At 37.0% G+C, this 15912-nt stretch overlaps 1 protein-coding gene across 32 annotated transcripts in view; it reads left to right on the top strand.

The window, feature by feature from the left end:
• DLG2 (discs large MAGUK scaffold protein 2) overlaps positions 1–15912 on the top strand; it is a 1027768-nt gene that overhangs the window by 678069 nt on the left and 333787 nt on the right. For 31 of the 32 annotated variants that reach the window (XR_011090260.1, XR_011090255.1, XM_068660895.1 and 28 more), the window contains one exon: positions 1177–1301. Coding sequence is in view for 30 of the 32 variants with exons in the window: in XM_068660895.1 (XP_068516996.1) it covers positions 1177–1301 (125 nt within the window). In the remaining 2 variants the exon portion in view is untranslated. Of the gene's footprint in view, positions 1–1176; positions 1302–11404; positions 11556–15912 lie in introns of those variants that run through there. The other variant, XM_068663268.1, reaches the window with a different exon arrangement.

Genomic DNA, 15912 nt, shown 5'->3' with positions numbered 1-15912 from the left:
ACAGCAGTGATGAGAAGCAATTACCAGTAATCTGAGATGCTGCATGAAATAATGGGGGAAAAAAAAAAAAAGATACTTTCAGTGCCCTGAATGTATTTTATCCACAGCACCACAACACTGGACGTATTTTGCAATAGCAATAGTCCTGTACAACTATGAAGAATGCATTCTTGAATGAAGAATGTGATCAGAATTAGTACAAAGCAAAACTCTGTGGAAAAGACGACTTCATTCCCAAGAACTACATAGAAATGAAACCACATCCATGGTTTTTTGGAAAGATACCTAATTACCTAATGATGCCTAAAAGATGCCTAAGAAAGATGCCTAAATACCTAATTGTAAAATACTTTGGGACAATGGAGACTCCATTCAGTATTGTATTACATTGAATATATTATTGTATTTCAAAAGAATGTCTGTGATTAATATTTATTTACACAGAAAAAGTGTAGTAACTTAAATGTATTTCCAAAAATGGGTTGGAATTGCTGGTTAGAACTGTATGTGAGAAACAGTGGCTGCATTTCTGTGTATGTATGTGCATGCATACCAACTTATTTCTCATGGTATCATCATAAGTAGCAGTAGCAGTAAATAGGATTATTGAAAAGATCTTAATAATGAATATTTCGAACATTTCCTTGTAGCAAATCAGTAGGATGAAAGAAACACTTTTTTTTTTTTTTAAATAAATATATGCACGTGAATCTGAACAATGATCTCTTTTCAACAGAAAATGATGTACTAAAATATTTCAGAGCTAAATGTTACTCACTGTTTCCATTTATAAATGAAGGGCTTTTAAAATGTCTTTTTAAAGCTCTGAAGTGTTTTTAGCCTCCAGCTCTCATTGACTTGGATAAATTCATATTGGAGTTCAGATGCTAATTTATGTGACTGCTTTTGAAAACAAATTTAGGTCAAATCCTGTTTCTGCAGAAGCATCCATTAACTCTGCCATTAACTCTGGGAGTTCTTTGTGTTTGCAGCTTCTGTTCTTTAACTGACATTTTTTTATTTTTTTTTTTCTGGCTGAGTCACCCACCTGAAAGTATGGTGTCGCCAAATAAAATGCTCTCTTTAAAAAGCAAGGATACTTTCCTTGAGCACTGCAAATAAGTTCTGTAGAAATCCAGCATCTGGTGATGCATTTTCTTTTCTTTACTTTTTCAGGGGAATTCTGGCCTGGGGTTCAGTATTGCTGGAGGAACAGATAACCCACATATTGGGGATGATCCTGGGATATTCATAACTAAGATTATACCAGGAGGAGCTGCAGCAGAGGATGGAAGACTCAGGTAAAAACTGTCTGCTACATTATTATAAATTGTCCTCTAAGAGTCCAGTGTGAACTGGGTCTTTCATGTGGTAAAGGGGAATAAATGACATGACTAGACTCTCCTTTCTACTAATGTAGGAAAACTGCTTTAAGTAGTTTAAATACTAATAAGGTCAGTTAAGGGATAAGGTTAGTTAAGCCCTGTATAAAGGGACATTTGCTGGTTCCACCTCCATCTTTGTACCAGTCATTTCATTTAGTACAAGAAGAGAGATGGGGACAGGAGAAGGAAAAAGTCATTATCAACAAGAAAGTCTTCTCTGTTTGATCATTATATGTTCATGACTGAAGAGCTATGCTTTCATGTTATATATTAAGGCTATCAACACTTCCCAAACTACAGAGCCATTCCTAAATAGCCTTAGCTATTTGTAGATGCTCCCTGTTGTTTGACTGCAGCAGTGAGGTATGCTTATCTGCATTTCCAAACTTTTTTTTTCTTTTTGTCTCTGTGAGGATGCGATGACTCTGTTCTGTATTTTGAGTCACCTCCAGAGTATGCTTTTGCTGTAGCTCCTGAGGTAAACACATAGATCACTTGAAAGTTGTGGTATCCAAATACATCGTAGTGCGTGTCTTAACCAAAATGTACCACAAAAGTACTTGTGCTTTTCTTTCCTTACAGACTTAATTCAGAAAGGTTTCTGTCTGTCACAGAGACCAGCACTCAGATGTCAGTTGTGAAGCCTGCTGATGCTGCAAAAAGGCAATTTAGCTGGAAAGACTTTGGATAAAATTCTGAAGCTTTCATGATCTCAGCACTAGAACCTGACCTCTAGCAGTCTTTGCCAAAAAGCAGATGGCCTAAAATTCATGAAATGTGACCAGATGGTAACAGAAACATTTTTGGAAAGCCTTGTCCTTTAATTCAAAAATAAAAGTATGAGGAATTGGTCAGCTTTTAGAGGAAGTTTTGAATATTTCATGTTAGGTTAGTAATTCCTTTTAGGAAAATAATGTTATTTTTGCTGTTACAGTGATAAGGAGTCAGGGTGGTTGGCACTGCCTGAAGAGTGTACGATATAAATAAGATTGTAGACAAAGAGAGGAGAAATAATCTCATGTAACTTCATGATGAAGGTGCAGCAATATACATCTAAGTTAATCATTTTAGAGTCCCCTAACAGTCAGTGAAGAAAATACTAGGTATTTCTGTTTTGTCATACATCACATCCTAAAGTCAATGTCTATGACAGAAGAATCACATCGTACAAGAGCATTCAAGTACCTCAGCTATAGTGATCTATACTGTAAATGTCTGCTTTGGGCCAGACGGGCTTCATGCAAAACAATGTCAGGAAGCAGATGTTTGGAAATCACACTATCAAATATGACATGACAAACAACATAGGGGTGTCTACCACAAATAAGAAAGAATTCCTTTCCAAAAATAATAATATCTTTTTAGTAGAGTTCTTATTACTTTTGGAAGCTGTTCTGGTTTAAGCTATTAAGAAGACACACATCACTGCTATTTATTTTTTTTTTGTCTTACTATCTTTATATGAAATCAAATATTTTGTAATGCATTGCTTTACTAATTAACTGTAAATTGAACTCATGGTTACTTGGTAATTACTGTGTTGTAAGTCTTAAGAAGTCCTTCTAAATCCACAAAAGATATTGTACTAATGCAATTCATTAATCCATATTAAGATTAGACCTGGCAAGCTTTGTGTTTTGTAATAAAAGTTTATCTTATTACTAGGACTATTATTATAGTCTTAGAGTACAGTATTTGTTACCATTTTGAAGTGAAATGAAGTGAAATTCAAATTTAACCACAGTAGTAAAAATATTTGATAAACATATATTTGGCTTGGTATTTTTGCTCTTCTCTTTTGTAAACAGAACACATTTACATCAAATTCTTCTCTTGTTAGTACAGAATATCTGAATGCAATTAGATCAAATTCAATTAGCAGAACTTTTTTACTTCAAATAAAACTGTAGGCATATTAAAAACGTGTCTCTAAAAACTACCATTAGGAAAATGGAGTGACTTAATTCTGTGGGTTTTACACTTAGTAAGAAATTCTCAAATTTTTAGCTGAATATCACACGGTATCAATTCCAGATAGAGTATCTGAGATACAGAGTACCTGGAATTTCTTCCCAGTAACTCCGTATTGTACTCAGCACTCAAAAGGTGTTTTTTACTGCCTCAGTTTCCCACAGGCTCTTGTTTTTGTAGTACATGTGAATTTGTACTTGGTTTTCTCAATCTTACACTCAAACACAAGCTGAACAGACACACTGTTATAGAACGTATTTTTCAATATTTTTCAATATTTTACAGTGTAAGGGCAGAAGTCATTCAAAAGACCTCACCATGATTTCCAAGAAAAGTTTATGTCTGGAATGCAAGAGAGCTACTTGCATATAAACGCCAAGTTTGAAAGGTTTGGGATGGCACGATTTTATTTTATTTTATTTCACTGTGGTTTTCCTAGGGGAAAATTCCTCCTTTCCTTGTTTTATCTGCGAAGTGGGTTTCACTTTGCTACAATGCTAGCAAGGAAACAATCCTGTCATGTTTTAGGAACACCTGAAAATGTATGTATCAGTGATCTTTACCGATATGCCACTGAAGAGGAGAGCTATCCTGGGGCAGCTTCTGCTTACATGACAAATAATTTTACTTAATGGCAAGTTTATCAGCTAAGGCCACTCAGTAGGAACAGCAGCTCAATGACATGCAGTAACATCCATCGAGAAAGGCAATAATCCATGTACCTAGCAGAAGTCCTATCTGAGTCCCTGAGAAAGGGAGATTGGTGTTCATTTACAGAAAAAAATATATATATTTATATATATATATTAATATATACACATATACTTTCTGGTGTCCACTTTTGCCTTGGACTCTTCCTGCAACTACTGTACATTATATAGTATTGTGGACTGTTTGAACCGGCTTCTAAATCTACTGCCTGTTCTTAAATCATAAAAGCCTGTAAAATCACTTTTACTGCATTTTACATAAAGTCCCTTTGATGTAATTGAGCTCAGTGAAGTTCTTCAAATAGATTGATTCTGAAAGCGACCTTCAAGAAATTGACTTAATGCTACAGACCCTGGCAAACCTTTTACATGTATGTATGGTATACTGACAAGTGGAACAGTAGACAGTAACTTCATCAAAATTCAACAAAAGCAAACATAACCTCCTGAACCTGGAAAGGAGTAACAATTGTGGTAGACGGTGGGGGCTTGGCATTGTGGCAAACAGCTTTACCAGGAAGGACCTGAGGGTCCTGGTGGGCAGTTTATATTCATAACTGTGACAGTGAAGGAGGGAAGGAAGATGACAGAGCCTTACTCTTCTGAATAAGAGCCCAGGTCAAGAAGCAATGGACATAAAATAAAAATAATACAATAATTAATTAAAACGTTAAATTCCATCTGAGGACAAGACAGTTTTTGTTTTGTTTTGTTTTGTTTTGTTTTGTTTTGTTTTTTTACTGTGACAGCAGTCAAGCAGTGGGACAAATTGCCCAGAGAAATTATGGAGCCTGCATCCTTGGAGGTATTCAAACCCTGACCAGTCATGTTTCTGGACAACCTGCTCAAGCTAACCCTGCTTCAGCAGGAAGGGCTGGATGAGATGATCTCAAGAGGTGCTTTACAAACTAAATGGTACAGTGATTCTCTAATTTGCACCTGAGTCATCAGTGTGCTGTGGTAGTGATGAAGACCAGCATGAAGAACAGTTGAGAGAAAGCACTAGAGGCAGCAGTCAAATGTTGTAACAAGGGAAATTCTAGATGGGTCTGAGATGGTGGTGGTGGGAGTTGCTTTTTTTTTTTTTTTTTTTTTAATGAGGGTAGTTTAGTGAGGCATTGTAAGTGATGGTTCAGTGAGGTTGTTGTGGGACCTCTGTCTTTAGACAGAGGTTCCAAAGTTTGTCTGGACAAAACCCTGAGGATTTAACTTTTCAATTCAAAGTTTGGACTAGGTGTCCTCCAGAGGTCTCTTCCAGCCTGAATTTCTCTCTGATTCTGTATATTTTATTTATATATAAAACTTGATTGTGAGAGTGGAACAAAGGTAAATAAATTTCTACTTTTCTGTTTTTTTTTTTTTTTGTTGTTGTTGTTTTTTTGGTGATGTTTGTTTTTGTTGCTGTTGTTTTGGTTTTGTTTAGTTTTGTGGAGCACTACTTTTATTGACAGTAGGTACAATGCATAGTGTGGGTTTGTATCTCTTCATGGCCCATATATCTTTACAGCAATATTTAACAGTAAAAGTTATCAGCCACTTTAGGCTACATTCATTTTGATAAAACACTACTAGATTTTTAAAATTTCTTGAACTTTCAAATATTAACACGTACTATTTTTAATACTATCGTCTCTGAAATACGCTGACATCTACAGCTAGTAAAACAGACAATACACTGCATAATTCAGACTGTAGAGAACATTTTAGGTAAGTACATTGGCCAAAATACATAAAGTTGTGGAATCTTCTGTGATGTCCATATACTGCAGAGGAAACTTCTTTTCTGGTTTCTTTTGGTAAATAACATCACGGAATACAAAATAATTACTTTTGGCTTTGATTACTTTAGGTAAATGTGAATATAACAGTCTTGGGAATAACTGAAAATTAGTTTTTGCTGAATGCTGCATACCATGGTTATTTGAAGCTTTGATTTTCAAGTCAGTGATAGACAAAATCTAAAAGCTCAAGGAGTAGCAAACATTCCCACTGAGTTGAAGGAGAATTTCTCTTAGCAGTTTGATCTTTTAAAACTTCTGATGCATAAAAGCTGCTTCTTCTGTCTCATAAAAATCAGTTTTCCATGGGCAAGCATCTACATTTTAATAAAAAGGCTCTGAATTTAGACTTTTACTATCTGAAAGAAAGAGAATTGCAGCAATTTATGTCTTAGTGCCTTTTTTTTAGTTTTATTTGACTTTGTGTTGAGAAAAAAAGTATAGTAGTTGACTCAGTTGCCTAGATAAAACAATGAACTTCAATATACCATCTCAGCAATTCCTTCTATTTACAGTTATTGATCATAAGTGAAATTCTGGATTCTCAAATGCAGCATATATTCAAAAAATTTATCATACTCTGTGAAAACAAGTGATCAGTTAATGGAACTAGAAGCAGTGTGCTGGTAAAACTTGATTAAAATAAGAGCTAGTAAAAGAATAATGAAAAGTTGTCAATTATGAATAAGTACAAAGAGCAAAGACACCCCAAATATTATTTTTTTTCCAGTAGTCATAAACTGAAACAAATTTAAGTTAAATAAATAAATAAATAAAATTTAGCTATAGTTTATCACAGTCTTTTTCTGGTCTTATGGTGGAGGTATTTCTCTCAGAAATCTATCTGCAGGAATGAATACATATGAATTCCTGACCTATTGCTTCCAGATTCAGAAAAAGCACTTTTCCATTTTGTGAAGGAAATTTGGAAACATGAATTTTAAAAGGTCTTTGAATATAGAAGACAAAAAGAATCTGGGATACAACCTGGGTTGAAATCTTACATTTTGTACCAGTCTTGTGGCCTAGGGAATCTTACGGAACCTGTGGTTCTAAGATCACATTGTTACTGCTAAGTAACTGAATATGAAAGAGTTTATTTGCAGGACTGTAAGATTGATTTGGACAGCATTAGGCTTGAATTTCAAGGGATACTGTTGTATCAAAGATTTTTTTGGTATTTGAGCCTGAGATGTGCTCAATAGGAAAGAGGGCTGATGTGAGGAATGAGTCAAGGAAGAAAGTGGTTGTGCCCGCAGGCATCCTGCCCTGGTAAGCTGCCTGGACCTGTAGCTATTTCATTCATTCTTTCTTCTAGGAAACTGGTTTCAAGTCTCTTCCCATTTGTGAGCATACTTTTTTTTTTTTTCTTTTTTTTTTTTTTTTCCCTTAAGAGTGTGGGTATTTGTAAGCACTTAAACACATTGAGAAAAGCACGTCTACTGCCAGTTACCTTTGGCAGACAGCACACATACCCTCATATCCTGTAGGTTATAAACCACTAAGGGTGTGCAGTGTTTGTCTTTCCTTTGCAAATGTGTCTTTCCTGATATTACTCTAATTACTGATTGTCAGCAGGTTTAGGATTATGTAACTGCAGAATTTTTAAAGCATGCTGCCTTGTTCTACCATCATCATAATAGTCAGCCCCAGTGGATATTTTTCCCTAGCTTTCCAAGTGATCTGGTGTGGGAAAATAATGTAGCACACACGGTAATTGTTGGAGACAAGAGCCTAAATAACTTACCCTCAGTTATCCAGTAAATCAGGCAGAAAGCTTGGAATAGAATAGTGATTACTTCTCTCCTATTTCTGTGCCTTAAGGCTTCAGTTAAGTGTCTACCAGCAAAGGTTTTTAACAAATTAGATTTGTGTTCTCTTCAGTTATCAACTAACCCACTGTGATGTGTCAAAGTGTTATAATTTACTTAGATATATGTAGCAAGAGAGGAACTTCTCTCTCATGCATATTTTGTTCATAATAAAAAATTAAACTGAGAAAAAGGGATTTAAAGGCAAAGATTTCATTCTGGTCAGCTTTTTTTTTTTTTTTTTTCTTTTTCCCTCTATCTTACTGAAGATGAACTAAAGAGGAAACACTACAAATTCATGCTATTCTTTCAAACTTGAAAATTAGAATTAAGAAGTATGCTGGTATAATTACATCCAGTTTGCCAGAGAAACTCAAAGGGAAAAAGAAATGGAGGAGAGGGAACAGAAGCAAGGCCCCAGTTGGGAAGTGATTTGATAAAAGACCCCCCTTTGGTCTTTGCCCCACAGGCTGCAATGACAGTACTTTGCCTCTGATAAAAAGTCTGAAACCTCAATCCCTCCAGCAGCAGCAGGCAGACAGTTGTTACCTGTTGGTATCCATTTGTAGCTCTAGATTGCTTACTGAGAAGTGAATTGGGAGTAAGAATAGGAAAAAATTAGGAGCTTTTTCAGATTAATGTGAAGAGCTGTTCCCAGGAGGGATCATGTTCTTTATAAGTGTGTCTCTAATCCAGCTTGGGCAACTGGCTTTATTTCACCGTCATTATATATCAAAACAGAAGTGTGTCTGCCTTGTGATTCACTGCCTAAGTCTCTGTTAACTTTTGATCTTGAATTAAGCCTATCAGTACCAGCTCTATGCACATTGCAATGGCATAAAGCTTGTTCAGGATGTTATTATAATTACAGTACTGCCACAAAACACTGATTCATATCTGCACTGTTTACAGGCCTCTGACAATGCTATTAGTTCAGTACATAATTTAGTAGTAAGTTAATAAAGAGACATTCACCCCATTAGGCAAAACATGCTTGCCTTGCAGACCGTCATCAATTAGATCATGAATTATTGGCTGCTCACTCTGTCCTGGTTTGTGTTAGGAAGTTTGATCTTATTAACTGTGTTTGTTTGTGTATCTGTGCGTATCGTTTTTTGAGCTACTATGATATAAAAAAATGAATTATCACAGGGGATCTACATAAAAAAGGCAGGTCACAAAACCAAAATTGAATTTTCATATATATATATATTTTTAAGTTGCTTACAATGACTCTAGTTTTACATTACCAATCTATACTTCTTTTCGACAACGGAATTATGTTACCATTTAAGTCTCCTTTCAGCTGCTTTCACCACTTCACTTTTCTTTTGCTGAATCCTTCTTTTTCTCTTTTTCTTTCTTTTTTTTTTTTTTCCTACATGAAGTTTGCATTCTTTATTCAGTATTTCAGAGACCCAATATGTCTGTGAATTTGATTCTACTTCTGCTTTTTCTACTTTGAAAATAATTCGATAGACTGCAGAAAAATCTCTTATGTCATGCAAGAAAGGATTGGGAAATGATGTTTTGACAGATGAATTCTCAGGTAAATGAAATAGAATCTAATAGGAAGAAAAGCCATGACATTTCTCTGGCTTGTAGGCTTTGAAACTGGTGAATTTTAATAGCCTCTTTATAGAAAATAACGATGGACTTTTTTTTTTTTTTTTTTTTAAGCACAATGGATTGGTTTCTTCCCCCGGTTAGTTTCTGAGCTGTCTTCCACTAACTGAAACCACTATTTGAGAATAACACTTAAGCAAAACAGTATGTTATTAGGACTGTAGGTACCTTGCAAGTTTATAATGCCAATTGCATGAGGTGTTTCATGCAGTGGTACTGAACTGGTCAACAGGGCTCTTTGCCAGGGGTTTCTTCAGCAGCTATCCCACCAGAAATTTCAGTAGCCCCAGCATGCTGCAGCAGTAGCAGCAGAACAGCACCATGCAGCCAAATCCAAGTGATTATTTCATCAACATGTTTGCACTTCTACTGCAGTTACAAATTTAAATAGCTCAGTGATAATTTGTCTTGTGTAAGAAGCCCTCTGCGGTTATATACCTTAGAAATCATCAGTTCTCTGTGTAGTCTGACATTAGTCAAGGAAAAAAATATTTCACATCTGTTCCTATACCCAACAGGTGTAACCCTCTGGGGTTCTGTTGAATTTTTCATTTATTTCAATTCCCACTGAATCTGAAAATAAGATTTTGGATAAACAGGGAAATGACTTATGTTCTCATTTAAAAAAAAAAAAAAAAAAGTTCCTTATAAACAGCAAAGGTCTGATTCAAAAACTTCGAAGAAAAAGCTTGGCTGGCTTTTTTGCTTCTGACAGCTAATCTCAGAAATGCTAATACATGGTGAGACAGACAGTCTGTCATTTCATGCACTGTCAAAACTCTCAGCTGCCGTTTGAATAAACACTTGGACTTTCAGGCTTTAGCCAAATCGTATTTCCTGACCATTCCTGATCTCTGTTGCTACATTTCTCATTTCGCTTTTACTACAGAAGTTAGAGTGGGGGGCTTACATTTATTTCCCCATGGCATGCAGTTTTTAATATCAACCTTGCAATATTTGTATTTTGTTTGGATGTGTTGTTTACATTGTGCCATTCTGCATGTTACCCTGAGTCATGTCACTGCAAGAAGCAAGATTATTTTTTTTCGCTTACTCAAAGTGTGTAGCCTAATAGGACTTACGTTCTGAAGCTCCTAAAGTTTCCTACAGAACTTGAAGTACACGTTTTCTTCCTTTTTTTTTTTTTTTTTTTTTTTTTTTAATGCTACACCTTTGTTTGGAATAGCTCTTCTTAATCAAACCTGAGCGGAAGGGAGTGTTTTCTACTTGTTAGTGCAAGCGCCTGGGAGGCAGGACTGCGTAGTTTTGTTCTCAACTTGCTATGCCTGATCTGTGGTAACACTTTTCTTCTTTTGTGCTAAAGTTTCTCCATTTGTAAAACGGGTATAGTGATCATTATCTTTGCCTCACGGGGCTTGTTGTGAAGCTTAAACGAGTTCATATTTGCAAAGCACTTTGAGCGCCAAAGATGAAAAGTGCTTGTAAAAAAACCTGAATGTGGAATTGCCTTCTGGGTTATCTGTTGTAACTGGTTTTCCTGCACAAACCTGAATACGCTTCAGACAGCGCTAGTGTCAGTTGGGAGGATTTTAACCACGGGTGAGGAATAACCAAGTAGTTTGGTGTATTTAGCAGCCAAAGCATATCTTGGACCCAAGGAAGCACCTCATCCTTCCCTGGGCTGGACTCACCGAGGCAGCACTGGAGGCTGTGCAACGCCAGGCCTCAAACCCCCGCATGGTGCTGGAGCCAGCCAAACCGGAGGGCTTGGAGGGTAAGTGAGGGCTGCAGAGATGTCCCTGCCCTCTACCACACCTACGGAGCCTGGCCTGGGGCATCTTCCACTACCTGCAGAGCAGCCTGAAGCTGGGAGGAGCTTTGCAGCTTCCTGGTGCCTTCTTCATTCATCTCAGACTTTACAGGGTTTTGTTTTCCTTTCCCATTTCTTTATCCCAACACCTTCCTCCCACAACACCCCACAGCTACCTACACCTCCTTTTTTCTCATTCTTTGCCTCTCTGCTGTCCCACGTTGGCCTCTGGCTTTGAAGGCAAACACAGATATTCATCCTGTGAGCAGAAGTTTTCCTTCTGGCCACCATTAGAGGCTGCTGTCTCTGCTGGCTGCCAGAGCCACCCAGATAAAGCCGAGCTGCTGACAGAGCCTGGATGTGCTCAGAGTTTCAGTGCTCGGTTGCTAGTGGAAGTAGTTTCAGGAGGAAAGCATCGTACATGGCAGTGGCAGGAGACGAGACGCAGAGAGACTGAGGATAACTGGGGAGTTAGAGAACGGACGGAGGAATGGAAAAATGTGGTAAGAGTGAAGGATACCAAAGCTGAGAAATAAGCTGGATAAGAAATGCAAAGGAAAGGGTGGGGGAAGCAACTTATTTATTTATTTGTGTATTAAAAAAGGGAAATGGTACTTGCTATAGGTCTCGCGAAAGGGTTAATAAAAGAAATTTGTCTGAAATCTGAGAGCCTGTTGCAGGGAAGCCTCCAGGAGTGCCCGTCAGCCCCAGCTTCCCGTGTTCTGTCTGTGATCCCCCTCCTCATCCTGCCCTCCCCTGCCTACCTCGAACTCTCTGCTTCCTCTGCTGTCCCTTCGCTGTCATAAGCTTGCAATCAAAATCAAGCATTTAAACAAAAATGTGGGCTCATCAGGCCTAGAGGCTGATTGATTACTAACCAGGCATTTGGTCAGCGGGTTGCTTTATTTGGAGTGGTCACCTCACTCTTGTGTCTGGTCTGTGCAATTGCAGATCTATTGCTTTTAGTAAAGTTGGACTTGGTTTCCAGTAACTCAAGGCAGGAATTTCAGTTCTGATAACTAAAAATTATCTTTTTATGGGTGGAAAAGTGTTTTGTTTTGTCTTTTATACCAGTGTGTCTGGCAAAGGGAAGAATTAATCCCCAACCAAGCAGTTTCAACTTGGCATACATTTATGGATTGTAATTCCTAACTCTGCTTGAACTGGATGTTGCGTATTTTGGGGGAAGGGAGTCTGCCTTATGCACGTACTATGTCTTAAAACAATAATATGTGAAGCAAAAGATCATAAACTCTTTACAAAGTTACTATAGGTGTGTCTTACCTAGTAAATGAGAATTCATTTGCCTTGAGTTATGCTAGTCAAGCAATAGCTGAAAGTTTGATGCAGAAGATCATTGTGTTATAAGTGATTTAGAATAACTATACTTCCAAGAGACTTATATAGCAAGAGGCTATGTTCAGAGAATTTGTGATGAAGGAAAAAAACAAATGGAGAAGTCCTCCTATTGTATGTCTATTTAGACCTGACTTATCCAAAAAGTGTATGCTTGAGTCTGTCTGTGCAAATTGAATGGGTGCTAGCTACTTCTCCCTCTCAACTCTACATAGCTACACCCTGCAAGATTAGCTATTAGCTAACTACTTCCTGTTCTCAGAGCATGTGTAAGGAGGTTAGGCTCTTCTGGGAGGTGTAAACCCAGTGGGGTTTTGCTTCTCTTCTCAGTATGCATTGGGTTTGTCCAAGAAGCATCCTGAACCTCTGAATTTTATCAGAGAAAACAAAAATGATACTTTTCATGGTGTTGTTTTTCCCTTGGCTCTACCTTGGGCCAAATATGTTAGAAATTTTGATAGTTTTTTGTTTTTTGTTTTTGTTTTTGTTTTTGTTTTTTTCCTAAGGTGAGGATGTAGACAGCAATATTTGGAGTTATTGTGGAATTCACCACCATTTTTAGCTCCTGAATATTGTTGGTCATGTTCCAGGAGGTCATCATGAATAACTTTCAAGTACTTCCAAGTCAATATGATGCAGTGAGCATTCATGTGTTTTTTTGAAGCTTCAGCTTTTATACAGTTTTGAATAATAATAATAAGGTCAAATTATTGTTTTTCTGCAGTGTTAGTTTTAAAAATTTAGTTACACATTCACTCTTATGCCTAAGAATGGACTCAGTTTAACTGCTTACCAAGTTTCTTTTGGAAATCAACAACTTAAAATATACATGATTAGTGCATTAGGCAGTAGTAAATTTTTAAAAGTCTTCAAATGATGTGGGAATTTATTTAAATTATACAGTTTACTTATTGGACTTATAATTGTTTAAACAAGCTATTTTTTTTAAGTCTTACTTGCCTGTGAGCTTTTCTTAATGGAGTGCTGGCTGCATCCCCATATGAAAATTTGCTATATACAAATTTCAGGTCTAAAAAGACTTTGGCGTGCAGTACTAGCTGAGCAAACATTTTTTGATGCAAAGTTAGGTCCACATTGCTTTTCAGTGGCAAAGGGAGAAAAGTAAGTCAGGGATTCCTTTATTAGAAAACAATAAAAGAAACAAACAAACAAAAAAAATCACCTTTCATCTCACCTCTGAAGGGAACCCTGCATTCTCCATCCTCTCCCTAGGAAGCATGAGCCAACATCTTCTAGAAAAGTAATTAAATTGGAAGAGCTATGAAATAAATGTATTTTATTCTTTACTTCCAAAATTGCTTCACTTCCTGAAAGACAACTATTGAGTCAGAGCAGTCTTGCAGTAAACATGTCATTCACAGAGGAAGGTGCAGGCTGTGAACCAGGGCCTCTTTCCTATGGATATCATGAGCATTGATCAGGGACACCTGCATTAGTTTCAATTGTGGTGACAATTTTTGTAATATATTTAAATATTTGTTTGAGTCAAAGCAAGAGGCAAAATTTATTTTCATTCTTGTATTGAGGATACTTTCCAGAATAATGGGAGATATTTACTGCAATTTAAAAAGAGCATTACATTATAAAAAGTGGAACATTTTCTGCTCTGGAATCATTTCTCTAGGAGTTGATATTGGATAATAAGACAGCAGATGGTTGTTTTGATTTTTGTTTCCCTGACTGTCTAACCTTTTGTTTTATTCTATTTTATTTTAATACAAAATTTATTAGAATGAAATGACTTATTATTGGCTTGGCTGGATTATTTTTTTTCCAATGTAAAACAATGTCATTTATTCAAGAAACAAAGCTAATAGAAACAGCTTTGACTTGAAGTGCTTGTTGGTGTTGTTGTCTTTGTTTGTTTGTTTGTTTCTTTTCCAGAGTTCACTTATAAATCTGTAGGTGCACCCAAGAGGTGTTCAGATAAATAGAAAGACGGAGGGGTGGGGTTTCTCTGAAATGTTATCACAGGTGGTAACTAGTGTGACTACTAGGTCAGCTATATGCCTTTGCCTTGTAGAGTTTGTCTAACAGGGCCTTTCTTATTATGATGAAAAATCAGTTATGAAAGGCAAGAGATTATGTCCTGTTTCCGAACCACAGGAGAGAAACAGAGCATTGAGAATGACCAAGGAGCAATATTTGCTATCTCTTCTAATGAAAGGATTTGGGACATCAAATGAATTTGTTTATTTTTTAACTGGTAGCAAAACTATGCTGAATGGCAGAGAACACTGTGGATATGAAGTGTACATGGGTTTTGAAAACAAATTAAATTTGTGGAAAAGGAACCTAGCTCAGGCTATTAAATAAAATAGTAGTATATGTGATTCAGGAAACCCTAGAGTCATCAGAATCTGAAAATGTATTCTGGGTAAATACTGTATTGCTCTTTTCCTATACCACCTGGTAAAGGCCACCATTGGAAGGAAACAGGAGGTCTGATGGACCCCTGTTCTGGCTTATGGCTTCATATAGTTTTTATCTTTGCAGCCAGGGAAACGCCTTCATCCAGACTTCAGCTCCAATCTTCCCTGAAGCTTGATCATTCAGGGGCAGCAGTGTTTCCATTAAGCAAAGGGCAGGATTCCTGGGTGGGTCGTGCTCCTCAGTGGTAAGGCTCCCATAGATGGTAAGGTTTGGCTGGGGAGCTCAGTGCAGCCTGAGTGATGGCCATCTTACCCTGCAGCCATCCAGCCCTCAAGGTCTCTGATTTTAGTTTGTGAGAGAGGTTTTTGCACTGTGGGGTTGAGCCTGTCCTTTTCTCTTTTCTATTTTTATTCCTTTTGGTAGCCATTAATGGGCCCCCTCTTGAAATCAATCACTGCATGGCTGGTTTTGCAGGAGTTCAAGCTAGCTCTAAATGAGCTCAAAGTTGCAGAGTGGCATTAACATGGCCTTTTACCAATGATAATTGGCTGTAGACATATGGTAAACATCAGTCTAGGTGGCTTTCCATGCTAGACATACTGCGGCCAGTGTCTGTGCTGGTGTGGCTAACCCTGCATTGGATTTCACTGTGCCAATTTGATGTATATGAGCTGTCTTCAGACTCTCTTGGACACTAGATAGTATCTTTGCATATATTTTCAATGAAGAGATGTATATAAGCACTTCCAAACAAATAGACATTGCATGATAAAGGCATACTGCGTAAAAGGCTAATATGATCTATTCAGTGTGGTGGAAAGAGTTAACTAAAGGAGAGCCTCAGCCTTTCCCCAGGAAGTTCTCAGAAATATGCTAGAATGCAGAAATGATCCAAAGTATTTTAAACAACAGATAAACTGCTTTTTAGCCAAGTTTGTGCCTAGAGTGAAGTCTTACAGCTGAATTTAAGACCTTTAAAATAATATATTAAAAAAAAAAAAAAAAAAGAGTAAAGAAAAGCAAATGCTAATGTGTCCTCCATTGAAACTGAATAGGAACATATTCAAGATTCTAAATATATTTTCTTCTAGCAGTCTAAAGGCTGCAGGG

The sequence above is a fragment of the Anas acuta genome, chromosome 1 (genome assembly GCF_963932015.1).
Source record: "Anas acuta chromosome 1, bAnaAcu1.1, whole genome shotgun sequence".
Lineage (NCBI taxonomy): Eukaryota > Metazoa > Chordata > Aves > Anseriformes > Anatidae > Anas > Anas acuta.
This window is presented reverse-complemented; position numbering and strand designations above follow the sequence as displayed.